Source organism: Oryx dammah, unplaced genomic scaffold, assembly GCF_014754425.2.
Source record: "Oryx dammah isolate SB20612 unplaced genomic scaffold, SCBI_Odam_1.1 HiC_scaffold_2, whole genome shotgun sequence".
In the NCBI taxonomy this organism is placed as follows: domain Eukaryota; kingdom Metazoa; phylum Chordata; class Mammalia; order Artiodactyla; family Bovidae; genus Oryx; species Oryx dammah.
The window spans coordinates 114,082,753-114,097,517 of NW_024070186.1; the positions used below are offsets into that span (position 1 = coordinate 114,082,753).

At 38.7% G+C, this 14,765-nt stretch overlaps 1 protein-coding gene across 1 annotated transcript; it reads right to left on the reverse strand.

Moving 5' to 3' along the window:
* Nucleotides 1-13,021: 13,021 nt before the first annotated feature.
* On the reverse strand, nucleotides 13,022-13,954 carry LOC120852991 (olfactory receptor 5AC1-like). The gene has a single exon (XM_040226524.1). It carries the CDS (start codon nucleotides 13,949-13,951, stop codon nucleotides 13,022-13,024), a length of 930 nt encoding a protein of 309 aa, XP_040082458.1. The 5' UTR covers nucleotides 13,952-13,954.
* Between the last annotated feature and the right edge of the window lie 811 nt (nucleotides 13,955-14,765).

Sequence of the window (14,765 nt, forward strand, 5' to 3'; positions counted from 1 at the left end):
AAACATTAAACCTAATTTTAAATTATTTAACTTTCTGGCTCACCAAAATTTACCTTATAAAATCTTTATAGTTAAAAAATAATAAAACATTTAACTTAAAGGGAACAATTCTTATAGCTATTTTACATATCTAACTTTTAGTCACAAAAATACACAATTAATTCACTAATTTTTTCTTCTCTACTTGGCTATTTTGACATCTTTTGAACACAATCTAAAATTATTATAAATTAAACAGTATTTTAAATTTTTATACAAAGAATAGCTATTATTATACAAATCATTTCTCTCTTACCCATAACTTATGAGAAATTGTGGATATCCTTTCAATACTTTAGGCTTTCTAGAGTAGAAAAACCTACAATAGCACAGAAATGACAATAACACAGACAGCAGTTCTTTGCACACTGATTCATTTTGAAGATTTCACTTCCCAAACTCAAGAAATTGTAGTTTATATTAGTTTCTCTGAACAGAAAAGTCAGCCAGTTACACAGGTGTATGTTTTTGCCAGAAGAAGGAAGAATGAAGGACTAAAATTCCCCTGATACCACCCAAAGATTTCCTTTAGGACAGAGCTAAGTGTTTACTGTATATGGTGGACATGGACATGTATGAGAAATACAGTTGTCCCATGGAGTATTGTAGGCCCTACAATTATAAACATCAATCATTGTAGATAGCTCCAGTCTTAACAATAAAAATCATACTTTATGCCATTACCTTCTACCACAGGTGACACTTCTGATACATTTATGAAAATTTCCATTTATCTATAAATGTTGATGCTCTGCTTAGTATTCTGGTGTCTGAGCTAATCAGACATGATTTTAATGATTCTAAGTTCTAGATTCCATTAAGGGGCAAACCCCAAGTTGTCCTTCTCGTGTTGACTATAGCTCACATTCCAGAATCACACCTAACCTCTAGCTTTAAGCTGAAATTTGATGAGAAATCTTACAAAGCAATGTTCAGAGGAGAAGCAAAAGAAAAACAAAACAAAAGACCACAGTGGGAGGAGACCTAGACAGTACTTTTCAAACTTTATTGCCTGTGAATCTCCTGGAAATCTTGTTAAAATGCATTTTGTTTCAGTAAGTTTGTGTGGGGCCTAGGAATATTCATCTGTAGCAAGGTGATTATTGCTTGTAGACAGGTGCCTTCCACAGTGCCTTCATTATTGGAGGGACTGTCAGCTTATCAAAGAGCCTAGATAATTGAACAATCACAACATGGCAAATGTGGTTTACAAAAAGAGAAGCGAGGAGGAGCCACATGGGGTCAGAGAGGCCGGTACATGTAGGTAACATGTGACCTTGGAGGGCAGGTGAGGGACTTTGTTCTTTACCCCCAACTGAAAGAGTGACTATTGAAGGAGTTTGAACAAGGTGGTAACAAGTTCAGAGTTTCTTTTTTTGCATTAACAGAGAGAATTATCCATGAACATTTACATATTATATAATAAACCTTAATTTACTTACTTGTGACATCTTGGTTTTATATCTAAAAGGTTAAAAAAACCTCAAATGTGGCTGGCAATATAAGAGGGAAAAAAGCATATTGTTTGATAGACTCATTAATCCATATTCTGCTTTCTTTGAATTTTGCTAGTGAAAGGCAAAGAAGTAAAGAAAAACCATCTGTTTAAAATGTATTTATTTCATCTTCTCCAATCTGGATGCTATGAAGAAAAAATAATTTAGTGACACTTGCTGAAGCTGATAAGGAAGACCTTATTCAAGGGGAGAATATTTTAGTAGATATGTGGGTGGCTGGGTGGCTCAGCAATAAAGAATCCGCCTGCCAATGCAGGAGACCTAGGTTCAATCCTTGGGTTGGGAAGATGCACTAGAGAAGGAAATGGCAACCCACTCCAGTATTCTTGCCTGGGGGATCCCATGGACAGAGGGGCCTAGCAGGCTACAGTCCATAGGGTTGCAAAGAGTTGGACATGACTTAGTGGCAACAACAACATTTTAATTGGTATAGGGACCACTTCAATGGGATCCTGCAATGAGGGAGAGATGTTGAGCTCATCACGGAATATAGCATAAGCAAGTGAGTACTTACAGCCAATGAGTGGGGAGGGAGGCAGTAGGTGAAAAATTACCAAGAGGAAACATCAGGAATAAGGGGAATTTTGGTTGAAGCTATTTCACAGTATTTCTGAAGGCAGGTTAGAGTAATCAGACATCACCTGGGGGATGGTGGAGGATAAGGAACCTAACTATGTATCAAGGAAGATCAGATATCAAGGATAGGGGTAGTACTGGTCAAACTGACTTAGCAGGATTCTTGCTAAAACTGGACAATTCAGGGATGAATGTGAAAGTTCAAAAATCAAGCCTGGTTGAAAACTAACTAGAAACTGAATAGAGTATGGTCAACGACAGACTTGTTGTCAGTATCTTTCATTCACTCACTCTGAAATTATTTTATTTCACAAATATAGCTGTCCATTGCAGAAACATTTGAAAATATTGATAAATATAGGAAAATAAAATAAAATATTTTATAATCATCTATAAATATATACTGGGCTTCCCTGGTGGCTCAGACAGTAAAGCATCTGCCTGCAATGCAGGAAACCTGGGTTCCATCCCTGGGTTGGGAAAATGCCCTGGAGGAGGCCAGAGCAACCCACTCCAGTATTCTTGCCTGGAGAATCCCCAAGGACAGAGGAGCCTGGCGGGCTACAGGCCATGGGGTCGGAAAGAGTCGGACACGACCTGAGCGACTAAGCACACCACAGCACAAAAATATATACTACTAATATTTTAGTATAAAACTTTAAAATTTGTGTATCATATATTATACAAATATACATACATCTACATGTTTGCAGATAAGAAAATTATGCAGTTTTGCAACCTGCTGTTCCTGTTGAATATGTTTGGAGTAGTAACTCTAGAGAAAGGAGTTTAAATTCCTACTCTGATTCCCTTTTCATTTACCTTTGTCCTTCTCCCAAAGTAAGGAGATGTTAAAGTAATGTATGAAATGACAAGATTCTGATGGGACCACAAGGATGGGCGTAAGGGGTATCTGAAATAGCAATCACCTCAGATATGCAGATGACACCACCCTTATGGCAGAAAGTGAAGAGGAGCTAAAAAGCCTCTTGATGAAAGTGAAAGAGGAGGGTGTAAAAGTTGGCTTAAAGCTCAACATTCAGAAAACGAAGATCATGGCATCCGGTCCAATCACTTCATGGGAAATAGATGGGGAAACAGTGGAAACAGTGTCAGACTTTATTTTTGGGGCTCCAAAATCACTGCAGATGGTGACTGCAGCCATGAAATTAAAAGACGCTTACTCCTTGGAAGGAAAGATATGACCAACCTAGATAGCATATTCAAAAGCAGAGACATTACTTTGCCGACTAAGGTCCGTCTAGTCAAGGCTATGGTTTTTCCTGTGGTCATGTATGGATGTGAGAGTTGGACTGTGAAGAAGGCTGAGCGCTGAAGAATTGACACTTTTGAACTGTGGTGTTGGAGAAGACTCTTGAGAGTCCCTTGGACTGCAAGGAGATCCAACCAGTCCATTCTGAAGGAGATCAACCCTGGGATTTCTTTGGAAGGAATGATGCTAAAGCTGAAACTCTAGTACTTTGGCCACCTCATGCGAAGAGTTGACTCATTGGAAAAGACCCTGATGCTGAGAGGGATTGGGGGCAGGAGGAGAAGGGGACGACCGAGGATGAGATGGCTGGATGGCATCACTGACTCAATGGACGAGTCTGAGTGAACTCCGGGAGTTGGTGATGGACAGGGAGGCCTGGGCTGCTGCGATTCATGGGGTCGCAAAGAGTCAGACACGACTGAGTGACTGAACTGAACTAAACTGAACTTCAGACTGTGGACTTTGATTTACCACAGTCTGATTTGTCTCTCTCTCTTTTTAATAGCAATGCTAAGTAGTCCTTGGGCATGCTCCCTTTAAAACAGTCTAGTCATCTTTTCTTCCTCACCAGAGAAATAAGCTCACCCTGGATTTTCTTTCCAAACTTGACCAACTCCACTTCACTGTCATTCCAAACTGGCCACCAGGCTTTGGTCTGGCCAGTGCAGGCCAGCTTTGTGCACCAAGGGTTAACTTTTGCACACCTTTGACTTCATCTCTTCAAGTACTGGAAATCAGTATTCATATTGAGCTTAACGGAGAAAAATTCCTGGGACCTCTAATGTAAGCCACAATATTGTCTTATTTTGACCAAAGCTCAGATAGCTATATATTTTACTTTGCTGTCTTTTCCCTGCATGTATATCTTTCCCTAGAATGTCTAAAAGAATATTTGGGTACTTCTCTCAAAAAATCCCCAGAAGATGATTTAGCTATTTCTGTTTATCTGTTTTATATAAAATATATGTACTTGGATTTTTTCTGAAAACTTTTAACGAAAAATCCAAAGTTTTTAAAAGTGTACAAATATTCAGGCAATCGATTTATTCTTAAGAGGCTTCCCAGGTGGCTTAGTGGTAAAGAATCCACCTGCCAACGTGAGAGCCACAGGAGATTCAAGTCAATCCTTCTATTCTCTGTTCTAGTCTATCTTCTATTCTTCTGTTCTTTCCTTGCCTGCTTTTGGAGTATAGAAATTTTATTACTCCATTTTATATCTTTATTTGGCTTATTTATACATTGTCTATTTTTGTAATTCTCTTAGGATATACAATATATTACTTTAATCACATCTACCTTCAAATACTATTATACCACTATATTTGTAGGGTAATAATCTAATAAGAATATACTTGCAAATTCTCCCTCCAATCTTCTTGCTATATTGTCATATATTTTATCTGTAAAAGTATGATATATTGCTACTCTTTTTTGGCATTCAGTTACATCTTATATTAATCAAAAATAAGAAAGATCCTTTTATATGAACGTTTTAACTATTTTCAGTAATATTTGTTTGTGTACCACCAAGATTCTCTTTGGTATCATACTCCTTCTGCCTAAAGAACTTCCTTTAATGTTTTCTTTTCCTCTAGGACTTTAGATAATGATTTTTTTTTTTCAGTTTTTGTCACAAAAGTTTTTATTTTATATTCTATTTTTTTTTTTATTGTGTCCCAGGTTTCTTTGTTTAAGAACAAAGCAATGATTGGCATGGAGTTTTAAATCAAGAGTGTCAATGAATATTACCCTCCTGCCAGCCATTTTCCTCAAAACTCTCTGCCCACATTCTTCCTGTCCCCAGTTTACTGTTTACTGTATTGATTGGAAAACCTAACTCCAAAAGCCCTGGCACAAATCCCAGGGTCTTGTTCCCTCCGTTTCTCTGCCTTTCCTCTTTCCCCGCCTCAGTTTGAAAGCATGCGAAAGCCCAGAGTGGTGACCTGGACAAAGGGGAGCACTTCACACTCAAAGGTCAAAGTGACCAAGGAGCACGGAGTCGTGAAGAGAGAGCCCCTAGTCTAAGCTACTGCGATGGGTTTTGGAGCACAGGGAAGCACACTGGTGCCCCAGTAAAAGGGGACTCAGCAGCATCTCACTGGGCATATCTCCTGCTTGATTGACTTTCCTTCCAGCAGCAGGTACACAGCCACACTCAGACCACGTGCTCGTCAATGCTAAACTGCTTAGTTCTCAGTGCTCATCTGCTCTCCCTGTCAAGCCTGCTACAGAAGGGACTCCTCTTTGCCTCCCCCTGAAGATCCTCCTTGTTGTCAGCTTCCCCTGCCTACTTCTACAGCAGGGGACACAGCTACACACATACTGACACTGAGCTGCAAAGTCTCAAGACAATAGATCCTAAAACACCTTCCCACAGGGTGATCCTCTTCTGCTTCGGATCTTCTAGAAAGTTCTGATGTCCAGGAACCCCTCTGGATTTTGTCTCAGCTTCACCTTGTCCTGTTTGCTACACCAGGAAGACAGCCTAAGGCTTGGGGGTGGCCCCTTCGGAGTCACTCTCACCCTGGCCCCAGACTAGCCCTCAGGCTGAGAAGTCCAGCTGCTTTGAGGTTCCAACTTCATTGCACCCTAAAGGGCCCACCATGCCTTTCCTCTGCAGAACTCACATAGCACTGAGTACCCAGGAACCCAGAAACTTCAGCCACTGTCCTCCCCTGCCCCATTCCTGATTTGTATTGAAGCAGACATAGAAGAGGGGTGTTGGAGGCCCAGCCACGTAAGAGGGTCAACCCACCCAGCTCCAAGCTTCCTGGCCCATCATCATCTAAACCTACTCTATATCTGTGGGAGTAAAGAGGCAGATCTCAAAAGCAGGTGCATGTCCCTCAGTGGGGAGGAAATTCCCCCACACTGGGGACTGGGACCACATTCATTTTTGGAAGTTATTTTTTGTTAGGTAAAATTCTGAGTTGGCAGGTCTTTTCCCCCCACAATTTGAAATATGTCACTCAACACTCAGTTATCTTCTGACTATATACTTTTTCGTCCCCTCTAGCTACCTTCAAAATTTTCTTTTTATCTCTAATTTTTAGCTGCTTTAATATAATTGTTGTTTTGCATTTTTATTTTGGTTTCTGTTTGTTTTGGTTATTCTGTCTCAGGTTCTGTGTGCTTCTTGAATCTTTGGTTTGATAACTTTCACTATCTTTCAAAAATTCTTGACAATTATGTTTTCAAATACTTCTTCAGCTCCACTCTTATTCTTTCCTTCTCAGTTTCCAGTTACACATATATTAGATAACTTGGTCTTTCATAGTATGTGAATGTCCTGGGTTGTTTTTTTTTTTTTACTCTGTTCTTATTTATATTTAATTTTGATAATATTCATTGGTGTATATTCAAGTTCACAGATTTGTCCATGTCTTATTTACTGATGAGCTCACCAAAAATATATCCTTACCTTTGTTCTCATGTTTTAAAAAATATGTATTTCTAGCACTTTCACTTGACTTTTAAAAAAGGCTCTCTCTCTCTCTCTAAATTCTCTCTAAAATCTCTTCATGCATAGAAACTTTAACATAGTAATCATGGCCATTTTAAATTTCCTGATTGATAATCCCAACTTCTGAGTCATATCTGACACTAGTTCTTTTTAGTGTTCTCTATTTTGATATTGAGTTGCTTCTTTCTTGGTTTGTTGTTGTTTGTTTGTTTGTCTCACGAGTTTTAACTGAAATCTGGTATTCATATGTAAGACAGTAAAAATGGAAACAGTGTTGTGTAGTCACCCAGTCATGTCTGACTCTGCAACCTGATGGACTGCAGCACACCCCTGTCCCTCACCATCTCCCAGAGTTTGCCCAAGTTCATGTTTGTTGCATCGGTGATGCTGTCCAGCCATCTCATCCTCTGATGCCTTCTTCTCCTTCTGACTACAATCTTTCACAGCATCAGTGACTTTTCCAATGAGTTGTCTGTTTGCATCAGATAGCCAAAATACTAGAGCTTCAGCTTCAGAATCAGTCCTTCCAGTGAATATTCAGGGTTGATCTCCCTTAAGATTGACTGGTTTCATCTCCTTGCTGCCCAAGGGACTTTAAGGAGTCTTCTCCAGAATTCTTCAGCATTCTGCCCTCTTTACAGTCCAGCTTTCACAACCATACATGACCACTGGGAAGACTATAGTCTTGAATACACAGACCTTTATTGGCAGGGTAATGTCTCTGTTTTTCAACACACTGTCTAGGTTTGTCATTGCTTTCCTGCCAAGAAGCAGTCATCTGATTTCATGGCTTCTGTCACCATCCACAGTGATTTTGGCATCCAAGAAGAGGAAATCTGTCACTATTTCTACATTGTCCCCTTCCATTTGCCATGCAGTAATGGGGCCATATGCCATGATCTTAGCTTTTTCAATGCTTGTCTTAAGCCAGCTCGTTCACTCTCCTCCTTCACCCTCATCAAGAGGGGCTCTTTGGTTCCTCTTAACTCTCTGCCATTAGAGTGGTATCATCCACATATCTGAGGTTGTTGATTCTCCCACCTGTCTTCATTCCAGCTTGTTACTCATCCAGCCTGGCATTTCTCATGATGTGCTCAGCATATAGGTTAACCAAGAGGGTGACAGCAGACAGCCCTGTCGTACTCCTTTCTCAATCTTGAACCAATCAGTTTTTCCATACAGGGTTCTACCTGTTGCTTCTTGACCTGCACACAGGTTTCTCAGGAGACAGGTAAGATGGTCTGGTATTCCCATCTCTCTAAGAACATTCCACAGTTTGTCATGATCCATATAGTCAAAGGTTTTAGCATAGTTGATGAAACAGAGATAGATGTTTTTCTGAAATTCCCTTGCTTTCTCTATAATCCAGCGAATGTTGGCAATTTGATCTCTAGCTCCTCTTCCTTTTCTAAATCCAGCTTGGACATCTGGAAGTTCTTAGTTCACATAATTCTGAAGCCTAGCATGCAAGATTTTAAACATGACCTTACAAGCATGGGAGATGAGTGTGATTGTCTGATGGTTAGCATATTCTTTACTACTGCCCTTCTTGGGAATTGGGATAAGGATTGACCTTTTCCAGTCCTGTGTCCACTGCTGGGCCTCTGGGTCTTCCAGATTTCTTGACATAATAAATGCAAAACCTTGATGGCAAAAATGGAAATAGATGGTACTTGAAGGACAAATAAAATATCCTTAATTATATAATTTAAGATTCTTTTTAATAACTAAAGTGTTTATTTCAGATGGTCTTCCCAAGTGGTGCTAGTGGTAAAGAACCTGCCTGCCAATGCAGGAGACATAAGAGGTGTGGGTTCGATCCCTGGGTTGGGAAGTTAACCTGAAGGAGGAAATGGAAACCTACACCAGTATTCTTGCCTGGAGAAAACCACGGACAGAGGAGCCTGGTGGGCTACAGTCCATGGGGTTGCAAAGAGTAGAATATGACTGAAAACTTAGCACGCACACACATATTTCAGACACCAAGTTAAAATGGACATTCACCATCAGCCTTGGTAGAGTATATTGTATATATGTATGGTAAGGCACAGACTCTTAACGGTATGAGGTAAAAGAAAAACTCTCTTTAACATTCTGCTTAGATCTGGATAACATCTGGATAGATGGGGCATCTGGATATTCAAAGTAGTGGGAGGACCCACAACCATTGAGATTTCTGTAGAAGTAATAATTTCATTATATTGAAATAGGGTAGTACAGGTATGCCTAGTTCCTGCATAAAACATTCAGTTCTACCCTAGGGCAAAAGCGGTACCTGGTTTGTGTTCGGCCACAGGTAGAAGGGGTACAGGGTGTCTTAGGTTGTATCTCAGAGACTGAGACATTATTTGAGTGCAGTAATTTAACTGTGAATAGTTGATGACTGGAGAAGGCAATGGCAACCCACCCCAGTGCTCTTGCCTGGAAAATCCCATGGACGGAGGAGCCTGGTAGGCTGCAGTCCATGGGGTTGCAAAGAGTCAGACACAACTGAGCGACTTCACTTTCACTTTTCACTTTCATGCATTGGAGAAGGCAATGGCAACCCACTCCAGTACTCTTGCCTGAAGAATCCCAGGGACAGAGGAGCCTACTGGGCTGCCGTCAATGGGGTCGCACAGAGTAGGACATGACTGAAGCGACTTAGCAGTAGCAGCAGCAGCAGATGATGATGATGACTAAGAAAGTGATAAAGTGAAACAGGAAAGGAAATGCAGCTGATAAAGAGTAATTTACCAAACAGGCTACAACTGTGGGCAATCAAGCTTAATCTTTTTTTGGAAACACCATAAACCAGTATAGAGCATAAATGTCAAATTTATATCAACTAAAGGGCAAGTGTCTGAGGTATTTGTTCACTGACTCCTGTCAGTCATTGGTTGATAAATGGTCTAAGGGAGAGTCTATGAATAGTAGTCATTTCCCACTTCTTACAGTTTGCCTTAAATGAGGGTTAAAATGGTTCTGGTCATCATACAAAGCCCTCAGATGAAGATGTATAGAAAAGACATGGGCAGGCACCAACAGTGTCTGTGACAGGAAATATATATGAATCAATGGACAGTGTGATCTGTAACTCACATTGAATGAGTCATTCAACACTAGCTATTATAGTGAGATAGGCTATCCCTCAAGCAATGCATTCTCAAGAACCTTAAATTGAGGTTTGTCTACAAATAGAAAAGAAATGACAAAAACTGCTCTTATAGACTTCAGTGTTAGTCATTCAGTGAATTCCAACTCTGTGACCACATGGACTGTAGCCCGCCAGGCTTCTCTGTCCATGGGATTCTCCAGGCAATACTGGAGTAGGTTTCCATTCCCTTCTCCAGGGGATCTTCTCAAGCCAGGGATCAAACCCAGGTCTCCCACATTGCAGGCGGAGTCTTTACCATCTGAGCAACCAGAGAAGCCAAGTAGAAAATAGTGTTTCAAAGTGAGTCATGGCATACAGTTTATACTACGTAACACATAACACAGGCTCTTAATTGGAATAAAGTCTCCTCTGATATTTGCCACAATTCACCTAAAACAGTAATGAAATGTTATTTGCTTTATAGTCTTCAAAATCTAACTACTTAAAATACTGTTCCCAATCATATCATCATTATCCATTGTGTCATTGCTTATGGTGTCTAAAACGCAGGGCAGCCAGCAACACAATATTGTTTTGTGAATGGTGCTCCTGAGTTAAGGAGTGCACACAGTTTGCATGATCATTCACAATCCCTCTGCACAACACTATTCATGAACCCATTATTTTTCTCTCAGTAATTTATAAATTTTGTTCCATTGTCTCTATTTTCAGTTCAAAAAATGAGACATCAAATATTACTATACTTATCTTTACTTTGTTAGTAATCCAGTCTCTCTATCTAGAAAGTTGTAGATCTTCTTTTACCCTGAAATCTGGGACTATTTGCCAAGAACACAGTCTTCTTGTGGTTACTATACTTTCAGTGTTATCCACTACAGGTTATTTAACTTCAGAAACTGAAATTTCCTTTGTTCCTAGGAAATGGCTTGATGAGCTCTATTTTAGAATGAGTGAAACTCAACTTGCCAAGACTCCCTCCAGTGGTCAGTTCTGTCCAAAAATACTCTCAAAGATTAAATACTTCAATATGTGAGAGTTTTCTGATGAGTTTGGATATTACATGGCTTCACAGCACTTGTGCTTTGAAATATTAGTAATTGTGTCCTTTTTCACAAATCTAAACCCTTTCCCCCAACTGGTTGAAGAGAGGATAGGACCCCCTTGCAGAAGCATGGATGGGTTAGAAACTTCAATCTCTATCAGCACCAGAGATGCCCCTAATAAGTTCTTCCATTTATATGACAAGGATCATTTTCTCCCGGTACTGATTTGATTTGTAGAACTTTCTAATTCATTTGCCTTCAGTGTGTTCATTCTTCTTGTCACTGCCTGTTTAGATGGCTGACTACATTCACATAATCATTTTAAGCTCATTTATTCTCGGTGCCCTGTGAAAGACTGAAGATAGTCTGAGACAGGGCAGAGGAGCTACATCGTTGGCTTCAGATCTCAGCCTTGCATCCTCCTACCCTGCATACCTGTTGTATCCACACATCAGATTTTCTGTCTACATATTTCTTCCTCTTAATTCTTCCTTATTGATCAGCAATACCAGGTCATCACCTGAGGGTTTTGCAACAGCAGTGGTTAGCTAGAAATATTATTATAAGTGCAAACAAATTTTACATTTCCTACTTTAGAATTCCTTTAAATTTAGAATATGGCCAATAGAGAAAGTTACTACACATTCCATACAGAGCAATCAATGAAAGAACAATAAATATTATATTACAGGTTTTTACAATCATTTTGGAAATGAGACTCATTCCAGGGTGGCACTTACACAAGTTAAGAAATGTTGCATTGTATATTTTTACTTAAATAGCAAACATGCAAGAGTATAAGAAATATGAAAATTATATGAATTTATGTTTATACTTTATTAAACATGTAAATATTAATACAGAAGACTACTATCTGAGGAAATATATTCTGAAATCTTTTAATATCTGCAAATTCTTGAATATCACTATTGCCTATAATTTCCCAGTAAAATGCACTATGTACCTGCATATATTTGCACCAAATTCAATAGTCCATTTTTAATTTTATCCCGACTTCCATTATTCTCCAGTAAAATGCACTGATCTCTCGTATTCTGTGCTTTTTAAACCTTTTCTTCATTCAAAGAAATTTTCCTCTTCAGGGACAATCTCCTACAAGAAGTCATCTCATCTGAGTCTCTAAACAGTTGAGAAACAGCCAGAATTTTGATATTCAAGCTTAGAGAATTAGCTTCACTCAATCACTCCAGTCTCAAACAAAGAAACATGCAAATGTCTGCCACAGTAAAATTGCAAACTACTGTGTCTAATTTAGATGGAATTTACAGAGTGAAACACAGCAAGCCCTAAATCCTTAGTTTTTTTTTAATATAAATTTATTTATTTTAATTGGAGGCTGATTACTTTACAGTATTGTAGTGGTTTTGCCATACATTGACATGAATCCACCACGGGTGTACATGTGTTCCTCATTCTGAACCCCCCACCCACCTCCCTCCCCATGCCATCCCTCTGGGTCATCCCAGTGCACCAGCCCCGAGCACCCTGTACCATCCATCGAACCTGGACTGGCGATTCGTTTCACATATGATAATGTACACGTTTCAATGCCATTCTTCCAAATCATCCCACCCTCGCCCTCTCCCACAGAGTCCAAAAAACTGTACTATACATCTGTGTCTCTTTTGCTGTCTCGCATATAGGGTTATCATTACCATCTTTCTAAATTCCATATATATACATTAGTATACTGTATTGGTGTTTTTCTTTCTGGCTTACTTCACTCTGTATAATAGGTTCCAGTTTCATCCACCTCATTAGAACTGATTCAAATGTAAAGGATTTCAAATATAAAGGATTTAATTTTTCATTAAAAATTCAGTTTTCTTTGATATGAACACCTCTTGCCATTGAAGATGACTCTCATTATACAGTACTTAGACACTGCCCTAGTGCTTTAAACGATAAAGCCAAGGCCAATTTGCTTAACTGCAGACCCCTTGATTTTGCAAAGTTTGAAAAGAACAGTTCGAATTTTGCCTTAAAATATGTTTATTTATTTATTATTCTCTTCAAGGCACCTATAACCTCTTTGTTCCTCAGACTGTATATAAAAGGATTTAGCAGAGGAATTATGATTGTATAGAATAAAGAATATAGTTTATCCTCATTTTCAGCTGATCGAGACCCAGGACGCACATACATGAAGAAGAGAGTGCCATAGAACAAGGAAACAGACAGCAAGTGGGCACTGCAGGTGGAGAAGGCTTTGTTCCTGCCCTTTTCAGACTTCTTTCTCAGGATGGCAAAGAGAACATGGGAGTAAGAGATAATGATACTCATAAAAGTGAAAGATTGTATAAAGACTGAAAATACAAAGATCAGGAGCATATTAACTCTAGGGTCAGTACAAGAAATCTTAAATAGTTGTAAAATTTCACAGTAGAAATAATGTATTACATTGGACTTGCAGAAAGTTAATCTAAATAACAAACCCACATGCATCATGGGATGAAGAAACCCAATAATATATGAAATACCTATTAACTGGGTGCAGAAGATATTATACATCACCACTGGGTAAAGCAAGGGATTGCATATGGCTACATAGCGGTCATAGGCCATCACTACCAGGAGGAAACATTCTGTGTTTGCACTGGAAGCAAAAATATAAAATTGGGAGATGCACTCAACCAGGGATATTGTGTGATTCACAGATAAGAAATTAATTAGCATCTTGGGAGTCACAGAAGAGGAAGAACAAGCATCTGCAAAGGCTAAACTGCCCAGGAATGAATACATGGGCGTGTGAAGATGGGGGTCCTTCCAGATGAGAAAAATCAGTCCAAGGTTGCCCACCATGGTGGTGAGGTAGATGACCAGGAACACCACGAACAGGGGGACCCGCAGCCCTGGGAGATCTGTGAGTCCTGTGAGAACAAACTCCGTCACCAGAGTCTTGTTTGCCTCCATCATATCCATTCAGACTATCACTGCAGTGAAAAGAGTAGGTGAAGAACATAGTCACAAAAGACCATGAAAACAGTCCTATTTTATTGTTTTTTAAATGCATCTTCCTTGTTTATGTATACCTTTTAATCGGGACATTTGTAAAAATATATCTTCAGTTCAGTAATTGTTTTGGATTATGTAGATACACTTTTCAGTATTTTCAGTGATATTTGACTTCAACCATTGAGAGTGATTTATCTTTCTCTCTCTCTCTTGTAATACTCAAAAAATATTTTCTAAATGAATAAAGTTAGGTATAAAGTACAGTAAGTTCCTTGTTTGTTTTTATAACTAAGTACTTTTCTTTTTTGATATATTGATAAGTGTTTTATTTTTGTCAATAATGCAAATGAAATATTTGACATGATCTTTAAATAACTATACTTTCTTCTGTGACATATAAATTTTGCCTAAAAGTAAATCTAAAAAAAGACATACTAAGATATTTGGAAGTGAACATAGAGATTCTTAGATTACCTAGAAGGGGAAAATCTACCTATAATTTAGTGTGAAAATTCAGCTGTTTCTCAAAATAAAATAAATAACACAATTTATATACATATTTTTGTTAAGATATATACAAAAACTTACCAAAATTGTATTAGTTTAATCTTAAGATAGATCTTACTTATTTTCGATCTTCACATACATGAACAAATATTAGTTTAAAGAATATATCTTTTAAAGTATATACCTGCAAAGAGACATGGAAACACAATACAAATAGCAAGAAGATTGAATGATATATCTCCACTGAAAACTGGCCATATGGACAATGAGTACA

Bases quoted from the DNA above. Each gene is read 5' to 3' on its own strand.
- LOC120852991 (XM_040226524.1), bottom strand. From the start codon at position 13,951: ATGGATATGATGGAGGCAAACAAGACTCTGGTGACGGAGTTTGTTCTC.